At 42.5% G+C, this 13,615-nt stretch overlaps 2 protein-coding genes across 4 annotated transcripts; one reads left to right on the top strand and one right to left on the bottom strand.

Moving 5' to 3' along the window:
- The first annotated feature begins 180 nt into the window (after nt 1-180).
- LOC117566410 (vacuolar protein sorting-associated protein 33A) lies at nt 181-3,192 on the top strand. Its single transcript, XM_034245968.2, has 2 exons — nt 181-1,843; nt 1,925-3,192. Exons 1-2 carry the CDS (start codon nt 404-406, stop codon nt 2,336-2,338), a joined length of 1,854 nt encoding a protein of 617 aa, XP_034101859.1. The 5' UTR covers nt 181-403; the 3' UTR covers nt 2,339-3,192.
- A 740-nt stretch (nt 3,193-3,932) lies between these two features.
- Nucleotides 3,933-13,508, bottom strand: LOC117567623 (serine/threonine-protein kinase Tao). 3 transcript variants are annotated; one of them, XM_034247728.2, is made up of 13 exons: nt 13,169-13,508; nt 10,929-11,317; nt 10,363-10,867; nt 9,938-10,294; nt 9,150-9,758; nt 7,344-7,517; nt 6,911-7,273; nt 6,727-6,849; nt 6,551-6,667; nt 6,304-6,477; nt 6,006-6,227; nt 5,815-5,933; nt 3,933-5,744 (listed from the first exon to the last, which is right to left on the bottom strand). In XM_034247728.2, exons 2-13 carry the CDS (start codon nt 11,156-11,158, stop codon nt 5,621-5,623), a joined length of 3,117 nt encoding a protein of 1,038 aa, XP_034103619.1. In that variant the 5' UTR covers nt 11,159-11,317; nt 13,169-13,508; the 3' UTR covers nt 3,933-5,620. The 3 variants fall into 3 exon arrangements, with proteins under 3 accessions (XP_034103619.1, XP_034103609.1, XP_034103636.1); XM_034247718.2 differs by having other exon boundaries at nt 13,184-13,508; XM_034247745.2 differs by lacking the exons at nt 9,150-9,758; nt 9,938-10,294; nt 10,363-10,867; nt 10,929-11,317; nt 13,169-13,508 and adding an exon at nt 7,626-7,836.
- Nucleotides 13,509-13,615: the final 107 nt, after the last annotated feature.

Here is a 13,615-nt window from a genome sequence, read left to right as displayed (position 1 = left end):
TTGTACATCTCTATTGTACATCATTTTTATTGCACAATGCACATGAAATGAATAGCATTAAATAGGAAATTTAATGGTATTTATGGCAAATTCGATACTGATGTATTAAAGGACCATTTGCAAATTGTTTTAAATTTAATTGCCCACTTGCTGGTATGCACACACTGTTTTCTGCGCAGGCCCAAATCAGCTGTTTTGCTTGGACACAGTAATGAGTGAGCGCTCGGTCGGTACGTGGGCGTTGCAAGTTGCAGTTACAGCTAGAACTGGAGAGTTTGCCACCCACCCACAAAAAGCGAATAGAAAAAGCAAAAGGAACATCTCGCCATCCACAACGACGGCTGCAAAGTCGCTCGCTCGCAGTTAAACAGTGTAAACAACAACAAAACAAACATTACAAATTATGTTTCCTCACTTGAAGAGTGAACGCGTCAATCTGCAACTGCTGCAGGAGTCCGCATGCCGCGAGCTGGTGCAACAGCTCGACGCCATACATGGCTCCAAAGTAATTGTGCTGGACGAGGCAATGATTGGGCCACTCGGTCTGGTGACCAAACCGAATCTCTTCAGAGAGCGCTCCATTGATTTGTTGCCCCTTAAGCCGGAGATGCGTTTCCCCAAGGAGCTAAGCAACATTGTGTACATTGTGCGGCCACAGGTGGCGCTCATGGATCAGCTGGTTGCGCATGTGAAAACCAACAGTCAACATGGCCGGCAATTTCACATTCTCTTCGTGCCACGGCGCTCGTGTCTGTGCATCAAGCAGCTGGAGAACAAAGAGGTGATGGGCGCATTTGGACGGCTTGAGGAGTTGCCCTGGAACTTTCTGCCCCTCGATGCGGATGTGGTGAGCATGGAAATGCTGCATGCATATCGTGATGTCAGCATCGATGGCGACACCACAGCGCTGTATCAGGCCGCCATTGGATTGGTGCAACTGCAGCGTCTCTACGGACGCATACCCAAGATCTATGGCAAGGGTGTGCAGGCGCAGCTGGTGTGGGATCATGCCAAGCAGCTGGCCATCGATGAGAAGTCACTGTACAACGGCGATAAGGGCGCCATCGATCAGCTCATTCTGTTGGATCGTGGCATCGATCTGCTGTCGCCGCTGGCCACCCAATTAACATACGAGGGACTGATTGATGAGTTCTATGGCATACGACAGAATCAGCTGACGCTCCCCGCTGAGCATTTTCCCTCCTACAATGCAGTCAATTCGTCGTCCACAGCTGCGAATGCTGCCCGTGCTGCTGAGGAGTCGGAACGCTTGCTGTCGGACAGAGGACAGCGCAAGACGCTGATGCTGCACTCGGGCGAGGAGCTGTATGCGGAGTTGCGCAACAAGAACTTTAACGAGGTGCGCATGCTGCTCGTGCGCAAGGTGAAGGAAATCCAGGAGCAGATGAATTTGAATTCCCAGCAGCAATCGGTGCAGGAGATCAAGAGCTTTGTCGAGCGTATGCCACAGATGCTGGAACAGAAGCGTGCCACCTCGGATCACACAGCCATCGCGGGTCTGATCGATGAGCAACTGAAGAGCTATGCCTTCAACGATGACCTCGCCGCCGAGCAGGAGTTCATGGTGTGTGCGGACATCGACAAGTCGAGCTCATACATTGAGGATCTCATTGCTCGCCACTCGGAGCTGCATAATGTGCTGCGCCTGATTTGTCTGCAGTGCGCCGCCGCCTCCGGTTTCAAGGAGCGCGTGCTCAATCATTACAAGCGCGAGCTGGCCCACGTCTATGGGCTGGAAGTGCTGCTGACCATCAGCAATCTGGAGAAGGCGGGTCTGCTGCATGCCCAGACCGAATCGCGTGCTTACGCCGTGCTGCGCAAGGTGATTATCCAGGGATTATAGCATCCACAGTCCGTGTTTAGATTCGTAGACTTCAGCTAAAACATTTCAACCTTTTTGCAGACACTTCACCTGACCGTGGACGACAGCGTCGAGGTGAATCCCAAGGACATCAGCTACGTGCACAGCTTCTATGCTCCGTTGACCGCTCGCCTCGTCGAGCACTCGCTGAAGCCGCTTGGCTGGCAGTCGCTCAAGAGCCAGATCAACAATCTGCCCGGCCCGACGTTCGAGGACTTCCAAGTGCCTCTAATTGGCATCGGGGGACGTCATGGAGGCGGCGGCACGCCCAGCGAGACATCGCTGTTGCATGCGCGACGTGTGGTGCTCGTGCTCTTCGTGGGCGGCTGCACGTTTGCGGAGATTGCGGCGCTACGATTCTTGGCGGCGCAGGAGGACAACAATGTGCAGTTTGTGATTGCGACAACGAAGATCATCAATAAGCGCACGTTCCTCGAGAGCGTGATGGGATCGTGAAGGCAGCGTCTCAGTCGCCTGGAGGCGCATCGCTTGTCCGTCAGCTGTGGCATGTCGCGGGGTCGCAACGCCTCCATCCCGTTGAAGCCATGACCAAAAATGTGCCAGCCAAAGCAGCCCAAACAGCGCAGTGCTGGCTACAAACCCAAGCCGATGACGACAGCAAAGCAACCGATGCCAGAGTAGACCACCACACATAGAAGATGTCTGCTCTAAATTATATATATATATATATATATATACACGCAAACATATATAAATAGATATATCCTGTGTGTATAAATGTTATTTTTCTATACACAACGCGAAGATTCGATAACGGCATATAATAATTCTTATTATTAATCAACTATTTATGTATATCCAGATTATAGATGATAACTCCTACTATATATACCATATATGTCATACTATATATTTTATATGTGTACAGTTTGAATGGGGCTCTTGCAACTCGCTATTTGTAGATACAACCTCTCTAGATGTTATTACATATGTATACTACATAAATATAACCATGAAATCCCCCTCACACAAATTACATCTAAAAACATATATATTTATATAATCTTTATACACTTGTAAAGTAAGAAAGAAATCAAGAGAACGACAGAGAAAGATAGAGTGAATACTCCTTAGGGAATTGCTTGGCAAAAACATTCCGCGGTCAGCTTATTGCATACAACAAAGAATTAAAAACTAGACAAACTGAAACACACTTAAGTATATCTTTGTATACTTTTTGAAGAATTGTATTGTTAAACCTATATGCTATATATATACACTATGCATAAGTTTATTGAGTTCAATAAATGTAAATTCAAAGTCCAGCTCAGACATACATAGAAACCCCAAGGTTTTCTTTGTGACGGATATAGAAGTGAGAGGAAAAACTTATACATATGTAGACATTCTAGTTTATACTTGATAGAAAAACATCAATTATATGATATTTCATATAAATCCCATATAGATTAGATTCTTAATCCTTACCCATAGATGACCAGTTTTAATTCCTCCAGCGATATGTTCACGAGGTGAATTAATAGATTGACGATTTCCTATGGCCCAGTATTCCTCCAGAGAGATTTGATCTTCATCGATGTTATTAAAAATGCATGTGCTTAGTCATGTTTTCTTTCGTTTTTTGTATGTTGTATTTTTTATTTTGTTTTATTTTATTGACGTGTGTATCAATTAAATTGTTATTCGTTTTGTCCACTTCAAAAATACAATTTATCAATAATAATAATAATAATTATATAAAAAAAAAAAACAATTTTATAAACATAAAAAATATTACATATGTATGTTCTGTTTTGTTTTCTGTTCCCCTCCTCTTGCATTTTCCCATATTTATCCAACTGCTTCTTCCTTCCCATCGCGCTCTCGCTCCCACTCTCACTCATCAGCGAACTGTTGCTGTCTCTGTCTCTGTCTAACCCATGTTACAAGGAGGTTAATGTTCTTTGAATTTGTTAATTTCAGTGATTGTTTGTTGTTGTTGTTACTGTTTCTGTTGCAGTTGTTGTTAATAAATCCATGTAAAAGTAACTAGAATAATACTAATACACATTCAAAATCATTATAATATTCTCATAATTATCATATTCTCATATATTATATCATATTAGTGCCACCCCAATGTCAGTTTTATTTTCTTTATGCTTGTTTCTTTTGTTTTTTTTTTCTCATACATATCTAAACCATTCGCTCACGTCTTTATCGATTGATAGATAAAATTATTCATTAATTGCTAACGGAAAAATTGTTTTCTTTTTTTGTTTTTGTTTGTTTTGTTTTTCGCTTTTTATCATTTGTTATCATTTTTTGTTTACTAAAAATTTTATTGCTACAAATGTTAAATTTTATATCTTAAGATCCGGGGGATTGTGTGTGTGTGTGTGTATGTGTAGGTGTAAGTGTTGTGTGTGTGTGTGTATATTTATTTTGTATTTTTATTTTTTATTTGTATTATGTATACGACAACAAAAAAAAGAACTTCTCACATAAACATAAATTGTAATTAATTAAACATTTATATGCATTTAATTCTCTATACAATTTTTATTGTTTTTGACTAAGCATTTTGCAATTTGCATTAATTAAGTCTATAATAGGCTTACTTTTAGTTATTTATCTTTTCTTTTATTTCTCAGTTTTTTGTTTACTTAATTGTGTTTTTATTTTCTTTTCTTTTTTGTTTTGTTTTGTATAGCAAATCTGAACGAACGAAAACGTAACATAAAAAATTGAAAATTGCAAAATTTGAATTCAACAACATGCAAAAATGGCGCTAAGCAATTATCCTTTATCCTTCCTCTTTTCTCCTCCTCTTGTTGTCTCATCGGAATGGAGGAGTTTCTTTCATTCTCTTTTTTTTTATTTAATTTATCATTTTCTTCGCTGCGATTACAGTCGGGTCGATCCTTTAGGGAATACACGAATTCGTGTATATCCTGCTGCTCCTGTTGGAGATTTTCACGCTTTCTCTTTTCGTGCTTGTTATATTTGTTGTTGTTGTTGTTAGGAATTGCGAGCAACAAAAGATAAAAACAACACACATTTCAAACATTTTTGCAATTCGCGATAATAACAAAGAAATTAATTTAATTGTTATGGTAATAATATCAAAATTTTTAAATAAAAACTTAAACATTTTCTTATCATTTTTGTGTGTTTGTCTCTCGATAATTTTGTTGCTGCCTGTATGTTTGTTGTTATTATATTATTGCGATTTGTTTTGTTTTTCGTTTATGTATGACAATAAAGGCTTACATTTAAATGATGTATTCATCATTTTTGTTTTTGTTTTGTTTGTTGTAATATTTGTTTTGTATTAAATTGTGTTAAATTTGTTATGTGTGGTTGGTTGAATTGATTTCGTCTTTTAGTTTAATACAAAATTATTGCAGCGTCATTGTTGTGGTTGTTCTTGTTGTTATTTTTAACGATTAGAAAATACTTGTGTTGCAATGATTTATAGAAATTTCTTTTGTTGTCCTGCTGAATGCTGCTGCAAAAGTCGCATAGCTTTTTTTAGATTGAATATGATGTCATTATGTATGTATTATGTAGTATTATTATTGCTATTATTAATTCTTGTTATAGTTGCTTATGTCGGGCTTTATTTGTTGTTGATGTTGTTGTTGTTGTTGTTGTTGCTGTTGCAGTTGCATTTGTTGTTGTTGATGTAGTGTTTGCTTTAAAATTTCCATTAAAATTATAATAGTTCATATTACTATATGGTTGCGGTTGCTGTTGTTGTTGTTGTTGTCTATGCTATAGCGAACCAGCCGGAAAACTTGTTGAACTATTGCTATGGGCTAAACTAATCATGGAACCAGACAGACTACCCTCCTCATCCGGATAGGTCTCGCGTGATACCTCAGTTAGTGATAAAGTGCTGTGGAATGAATATGAAACAGTTATTATCAATTGACAAATTATAGTGTAAAATATATATTGAAACTAACCTGAAACCTAAGGCTATTGATTCATTATCAAAAGCTTCCAATTCTTTCGAATGCTTCTCGTGTTTCATACGCAAGCGCTCGGCACGTTCCAGATTGAATTGCTGCAGTTCGCCATCCATCTAATGGAGGCAGATACGATAGATATTAATATGGAATGAAATGGTATTTCAATGATTCAGATGTCTGTCTACCTTATTCTCCAAGAGGCCACGCCGCACGCTAACACGATTCTCGAGCTCGCGACGCTCACGATCGCGCTGCTCCTGCGCCTGCTTCTTGTTCTTGTTCTGATAGGCTGTGAGCATATCCAGTTCGTATTCCAATTGCTCATTGGTACGTTGGCACTCGATCACTTGACTCTCGTCCAGTTTATAACTTTGACTTTGGAGCATGTCGGAAATGCTTTGTTCATACTGTGAAGAAACACGATACACAGATTAGTTTAATTTTATACGACAAGTTAATAAATAGATGAACGGACGGACGCACCTGTTCACCCAGCAGCGTGAGCTTGCGATGCTTCTCCTCCTTAAGCTGCTTGATAACCTCCTTCTGTTGTTCTTTGGGTGTCGTTTGCAGCACTTGCGCCTTGTAGCGTTTATATTGTTTCGTTTGCGTTTTGCACGTCTCGCGAAACTGTTTACGTATCTGCAGCTCCTTTTGCTGCAAAGCACAAGCAATAATTTATGTATTAGCATAGTTATTTGTGATCCGAACTCTCTCTTTGTATCGTTACCTTAAGGCTCTTGGGCTGTTGTCTTAGCTCGAGCGCATGCTTGCGTACCAGCTCCTTCTTGATGCGATCCATATAGTCTTTTTGATTGTGCAACTCCGTGTCGTGTTGCTTGTTTATCTGCGAAATACACATCGAATTAGTTATGAGAGAATTATAGGGATAATAAGAATGCGCACCTGTTCCTCGCGCAACTGATGCACGCTCTTCTGTTGGCGATACTCCAGCTCCTGTGTCTTTTCATGGTGTTTCAACAGCATGCCATGCGCCTGTTCCAGCTGATGTTGTTTCTTGCTCAGCTCCTGCAAAAAAAGCATATAATGAGTGCAATGATTGTATTAAGATAGCTAAACCGTCACTTACATCGCGCAATAGCTGATTCTCCAGATCGTGCAACAGAATCATGCGTCTTCGCTTGAATTTGCGCATCTCGAGCTCAATGTATTGCTTTTGGGCCTGCAGCATGCGTTGCTCCTCCTGTGCCTCGTGCTGCTTTAGATTATCCTTTTGCGATTGCAAGGTTAAATCACGCTGTCGCTTTGGCGTCGACTCGTCCATCGAGAGTTCACGTTTCCAGCGCTCCTTGTTCGCTTTGTATTCCTTTTTGCGATTCAAATCGTACGCCTTGCGATCTCCCTCCTGCTTCAACGTAATCTCTTTATGTAGTTTCTTCTCGGCCGTTGTCGTCTGCTTCGAGCGTCGCTCCAAGTCCTGCTGATGCTTGGCCTGTCACATGATACCAACATGATAAAGGGTTAATTATAGTATACACAAACAGTTTTTCTTCAAAACTTACCCCGAGACGATCCAGTTCTCTGGTGAAATTATGCAATAGATTATCATACTCCTTGTCCAGCGCCGATTTGTGCGTTTCCATCTCCACCTTGCACTTCTCCTCGAGCTTCAGGAGCGTCGCCTGATGCTCACGTCGCATCCGCTTGTATCCCGACATTTGTTCGTGCATCTCCTCCTGCATTTCAAAGCCATTTGTACAGTTCAAACATAAGCAAGTTAACAAAGTGTGTGTGGTGCATTAACATTAATAGTAAACAACATTCAACATAAACATTTAACTTACAAAACTTTCGTTAAGCGCCCAATCGGCCTTAACCTCCAAACTGGAGCAAAGGCAACGAGCAAAGAAATGCATATTTTAGATTAGACTATACTATCAAGAATGTTTCCGGTTTGTAATATTTTTGCTTAAAACAATAATAATAACTAGGAAACAAGGAACATAGTGATAACAACAATGAAACACTAAACACTAAACCAACAAATGAAACTTGAACAATTTTCGCATAGCGCAAAATACAAAATGCGACACGACAAATGGCGGACAGATGTCAAAGCTCAAAGTGAAGCTCAAGCTCAAGCTGCGTGTGTGTGTGTATGTGTGCGTGTGCAAGCGCAGTGCAAAAGGAAAAGAGAGTGAGTAGTGTGCGTGAATGGGAGTTGAAGAGAACGACACAACGGTGCATCGAGTGCGAAAGAGGGGGCGTATTTCTGCGTGTCTGTGTGTGATCTGCTGTTTGGGTGAAAGTGTGCATGTGTGAGTGCAAGTGGGTTTAAGTGCTTGGATGTGTGGTGCGTGTGATGCACTCACTTCATTTGCAAACAATTCAACAATTTGTTTTTGTTTTTTAATTTGTTTACTTAAATTTATTTATTTCGCATTTTATTGTCATGGACTCGTCACACACACACACACACACGCACATACATGTATGTGCATGCACATTAATACTATTAATTTCTATTGTATTTTCTGCAATTGTCTTTTCTTTTTATCTTGATTGGTTTTTAGGAAATCACACAGGGGAAATGGTTTAGTTTGTGGTGATGTTGGCTTTGGCTGTGGATTTGCTTTGTGTGCTTCTTGTGGAAGAAGTCGCCACCGTCATCATGGTCATCAAGATCAGCAGCAGCTTCCGGCTCGCTGAAGAAGCAACAGCAGCAGTAACAACAACAGCAAAAAGAGCTACAGCCCCCGTTCCCCTTTCCACTCCCGCTCGCGTCGCTGCCGCCACCACACAGCAGATGTGAACAGAAGTTATAGCGCGCCTATATTTGTTATGCGGGATATACAATAAAAACAACAACAAAGAGAGAGAGAATTGCATGTAGTAGTAGAGAGACAGAGAGCAATAGTTAGAACAAGGAACGTGTACGAAACGAACGAACGAGCGAGCGAGAGAGCAACGATCAAGGAAAGCAAAAAAACGGGCAACAGGGAATGACTGGTGGGTGGCATGACGAGGGAGGAGCTGCTGGAAAGGACATGAGTACACACAGAGCATTCACGAAAGAGTGACGATGACAGCGATGAAAGAGCGAGAGTTGATTATCGATAGATTTTGATTTCGAGCGATCTTTAACAGCGATATCGATGCATCAATGTTGTGTGAATGCAAAGCAGCCCTTAACTAAATACTAAACTACAGCTTAAATACGAAATTCTAAAATATACTAAAACAGACACACGCAATGAATTTTTGTAGTTGTTGTTGTTCTTGTAACTACTACAGTGGGCACAACAGGCAACATTTTTGAGTGCACCACACTGCATGTAAAAAAAAATACGAAAAATATTTAAACGCACCTGCATGTGCTCCTTCTGCTGCTTGGTCACAATGCTGGTGGTCCGTATGGTGGCAAAATTGTTGGGTCCATGATCGTTGACCGCATTGGAGATGGCCGCCTGCGAGGATGCCGATGTGGCCGCATACACCGCCGCCTGTGCGGCTGGCGTTGATAGATAGCGCGGTCCCAATCCCGGCAAGCGATGATCTCCGCCTGCCGGCGAACCGCCGCTGCTGCTACCGCCTCCCACGGTGCCATGGCCGAGGGCGACGCCCAAATGGGGCGGCATCACGGACATGGAGGACGGCGCTGGAGCTGGCGCCGGCACCACAGATGCCGAATTCGTAGGCGTCACATTGTTGTTCATGCTGTGCATGATGTTGGGCAACGGCGGCAGATTGCGATGTCGCGACGAGTTGCGCGAAACGGCGCCGCCGCCTCCTCCGCCGGCCACAACAGACTGCGACTGCTGCTGGGCATTGGACCAGTTGCCCAGATGCTGATGCTGTTGCTGCTGCAGCTCGCGCTGATGATGCATGGCGGCGGCCACAGCGGCAGCCTGATGGTGATGCGCTCCGATATGGTGGTGATTTTGCGCTGCAGCCGGTATGGAATTCGACGAGGAGCTCTGTGGAGACGCAACCAAGTTGTTTTGATTAGCTTTCAATAAGCAGTTTGTAAATTAAAGCAAGCTATACAATGAAAGTTAACTGGCCAAATGATCTAGATGATCTACTTCAACATTGCAGTAACTTAAACGTGCAGATAGATCGGATCTCTCTCTATACATGCCCTGTCAATCCTCACCTGACTACTGGCCGCCGATACACCCACGGAGTGTATGGAGTGTTCGGAAGTAATACTATTGCTCTTGCTGCTGTCGCCTCCAGCATGGTCGTCCTGCTGATCATCGGTGTCGCCGACAGCGCTCTCCGTTTCGCATGTGTCCACCATGAGTATCTTCTTCATTTTGCGATAGTTGAGGTTGTCCAGCTCACGCACCGCCGATTTGGTGCGTGCAATCAGCTCGAGCAGCACTGTCTCCGATCTCGGACGCGTCACATACGCATGCTGCAACAGTTTGGCCGATGAGGGTCGCTCCGCGGGCGTCTTCTTTAGGCAGAGGTCCACAAAATTGTAGAACGTATCCGACCAGTCATTTTTCTGCACAATTTCAATTGGGATTCGATTAGAATACAACTGTCAATAAGTGATAAATGTTTGATAATTACGGGCAACGTGGGCGATTCGTTCTGGGCAATGTGATAAAGTGCGGACATGGCATTCATATTGAAGTATGGAGGCTTGCGTTCGGCCAACTCAATGCACGTGATGCCCAGCGACCAGACATCCACTTTGCCATCGTATTGACCCTCATCCATGGCCAGTATCACCTCTGGCGCCATCCAATATGGTGTGCCGACGAAACTATTTGCTGGGCATTTGATGGCTGCACTACCAAAATCCGCTAGTTTCACGACACCGTTGTCCGTCAACAAAATGTTGCCCGCTTTGATGTCGCGATGAATACGCCCAAGGGAGTGGAGATAACTCAATCCACTGAGCACGCCCAGGCAAATGGCAGCAATCTCATCCTCGTGCAATGGCTTCTTGTGTACCTCAATGATGTCGGAGGCGGAACCCACACAGTATTCCATCACCAGCCAGGCTGTAGATTCTCGGAGATAGCAACCCTTGTATTCAATCGTATTCGGATGATTCAATTGACGCAAGAACCTGGCCAAGCAAAGGCAAAAGTTAGTTGTAATTCAATGAAATGATCTCATGTTTATCTTACCGTATCTCCTTGAGGATGTCCTGCCATTTCTCTTGGCTCTGCTTGCCGGTGTAGGACATCTTCTTGATGGCCACAATCTCCTTGTTGAGATTGCAGCGAGCATAGTAGACGGCCCCAAAGGAGCCATGGCCAATTTCACGCAAATCCTCAAAGATCTTCTCCGGATCATGTTTGTTGAATAGATCGGCTATTTCCGGATCTTTGAGACTACCAGGACGTGCCGATGGCATCTCTGTTATTCATGTTATGCCTCCCTTACCACCAGCACTCTCTTGTTCTCCTGCTCGCTTTAATTCTTGTCTTGTTCTCTAGTTGTAAATACAACGCGTTTGTTTGGCTTTGTTGTTCGTCTTCTGCTGATGATTCCTCTTGTTCAATGTTTCCCTATCCTGCAAAACAAAAGTATTTGAAAGCTGTGAGTTAGCGAGTGCATTGGCCAGTGTGTACACACTTGCTATGATTTTTGTAAGTGATAAAAGGAGTTTACACTTTATTTTTTGGTATGCCGCCTTCAGATCTATCAAATGATTCACACACACACACAGACATACACACATGCATAGTTGGTATCTCATTCAGTATTCGACACGAGCAGCCGCTTATCACAAAATATGTGTGTTATTTTTATTGTTCTTTTGTGTGTGCGAGTGTATGTTTTTGCTTCGCTCTTTTGGCACTATTTTCACCAAATCCGCGAGAGAGACCCAAAATAACGGTGCATCATCCAGCTACGCATATTTGAATGCCAAAGAGAGTCGTCGCATGACTCCACACACTCACAAACACACACACACAAATCTGTGGGCAATCTTCTTATTCATGTGTCGCGAGCTTCAAATTCAGAGTTCGAGCTTTAGCTTTTGTTTTGTCCACCAGAGACAGACGAGCGATCAACACACGTGCATATTTATGACTCTCTCCCCCTTTATATTTATGTTGTCGCGTTTGTATGTATTGCATAGTTTATGCATGTTTCTCTATGTACACTTATGTATGTATGTGTGCCTGCGTAATTCATAATGGGCATGAAATTATTAGCGGCTGCCGCATGCAGACGAAAAAAAAACAACAGAACTAGCAGAAAAAAAAGGGTTGCAGCACTTGGCATTTTTTTCCATTGTGTGCCGTCTTTTTGTCACTGTTGAATGATTGTTGAATGAACTTTTTAGGTTAACACAAATTGGCAAACCGTTGTGCTAATTGTTAAAACTATGTATTTGATTTGTTTGGAATTCTGATTTTTTTTTTGTTTAAAAGCAAAACGGTAACACGCCTATTTTTCATACACACACACACATACAGAGGCAGCCATGTCTCGTTCTCGCTCACAGTCGCATATAAATAAGAGTGTATGCATGTGTGTAAGTGTGAACATATGTGTGTGTGTGCATGTACGTTCGGTGTCGGTTGTTGTTTTGCATTCGCCCCGTCTTTTTGTCTCTTTACTCCTCAGCCGCTGCCGCAGTCTACGTCGCAGCGCCGCCGCGACGACAGCAGCAGCAGCCCATTCAATTGAGTTTTGTGTAACGTTGCTTTTTCATTTAATTTGACGGCTTTTTGTCTTATTATGCTCGCCTCTTAATTTTCCATTAATTAATTAGATTTCATTTATGTTTATTTGCTGCGATATATTCTTTGCTTTTTGTTTTGTAGTATGTGCTATTTCTTTTCGTTTTTCTCGTTTCTTTTTTTTTTTTTTGGGTGCGGACAAACACATACAAAACGGCGAATCGCACGACGACGACGACGCTGCTGCTAGTGCGACATCGTCGTCATCGACGGCAGCGAAGTCAACGTCGACGTTGTCGTCGCTGTTAGCAGCGGGTCGCTGTTTTTGTTGCTGTTTGACGGCTTGCAATTTTTGTGGCCCTTAGAAATGCGAATTGATTTTGCCGTTTGTTGTTTTATTTGTATGTGTGTGTTTTTTTTATGTAATATGGGTCACTTGAGTCTTAAGGCAATTTTGTACAATTATAAAATTGTTTTGCTTGCACATTGCACACACACACACAACAGAAGTTATATGTAGACAACTATGGTGCGTGCTCTTTCTCGCTGAGCGGCTGCGGCGCACTCATCTACTCACACCCGCACACAAAAACACGCACACAGACACAGGCTCAGGCACGGAACAAACACACACGCACGCACGCATACATTTAGACATTCGCCTGCCTGCGCCAGCAACAAAATGCATGTGGAAAATGTGATAAAACGATGGAAAATTATGTTTTCCTTACATTTATGCCGCTTACTTTTGCAATTAAACACTTTTCGCTAATTTATCAACACGGCTGCGGCATTTTTCATCTGCATGCGTCGTTTTTCTTTCACGTCAGATCGGCCTCTGCTTTCTGCTGCTGCTCTGCCTCTGCCTGCTTGCTGCTGCTGCTGGGTATTGTTTGCTTTGCTATGTTTCGCCTTGCACTGCACACGCGTTGCGTTTTACATATTTACACTGGCAATGCATACCGTTTAAAGTTACAGCGAAATATGATCAATTATATTCACTTTGCTCATTGCATTTCGTTTTCCCAATTTTCCTTCAATTAATTTGTATGAGTTACGTATATATGTATAAGTATATATGTATTGCGAGTCAAGTGTTGTGCAATTTCATTTTGCACACTTTTTTTCATTTTTTGCAACAAGTTGGCAGTCCGAAATACTGAAAATACCAAATTTGT

Source organism: Drosophila albomicans, chromosome X (genome assembly GCF_009650485.2).
Source record: "Drosophila albomicans strain 15112-1751.03 chromosome X, ASM965048v2, whole genome shotgun sequence".
NCBI lineage: Eukaryota > Metazoa > Arthropoda > Insecta > Diptera > Drosophilidae > Drosophila > Drosophila albomicans.
Note: the sequence above shows the minus strand (reverse complement) of the source record. Positions and strands in the feature narration are given on the sequence as shown.

Coding starts and splice junctions, on each gene's coding strand:
- LOC117566410 (XM_034245968.2), top strand. CDS start 404: ATGTTTCCTCACTTGAAGAGTGAACGCGTCAATCTGCAACTGCTGCAG. Junction 1,844..1,924: donor CTTACGCCGTGCTGCGCAAG/GTGATTATCCAG, acceptor ACCTTTTTGCAG/ACACTTCACCTGACCGTGGA.
- LOC117567623 (XM_034247728.2), bottom strand. CDS start 11,158: ATGCCATCGGCACGTCCTGGTAGTCTCAAAGATCCGGAAATAGCCGAT. Junction 7,518..9,149: donor AGCAGAAGGAGCACATGCAG/GTGCGTTTAAAT, acceptor TTTGAAATGCAG/GAGGAGATGCACGAACAAAT. Junction 6,850..6,910: donor AGAATCAGCTATTGCGCGAT/GTAAGTGACGGT, acceptor CTTTTTTTGCAG/GAGCTGAGCAAGAAACAACA.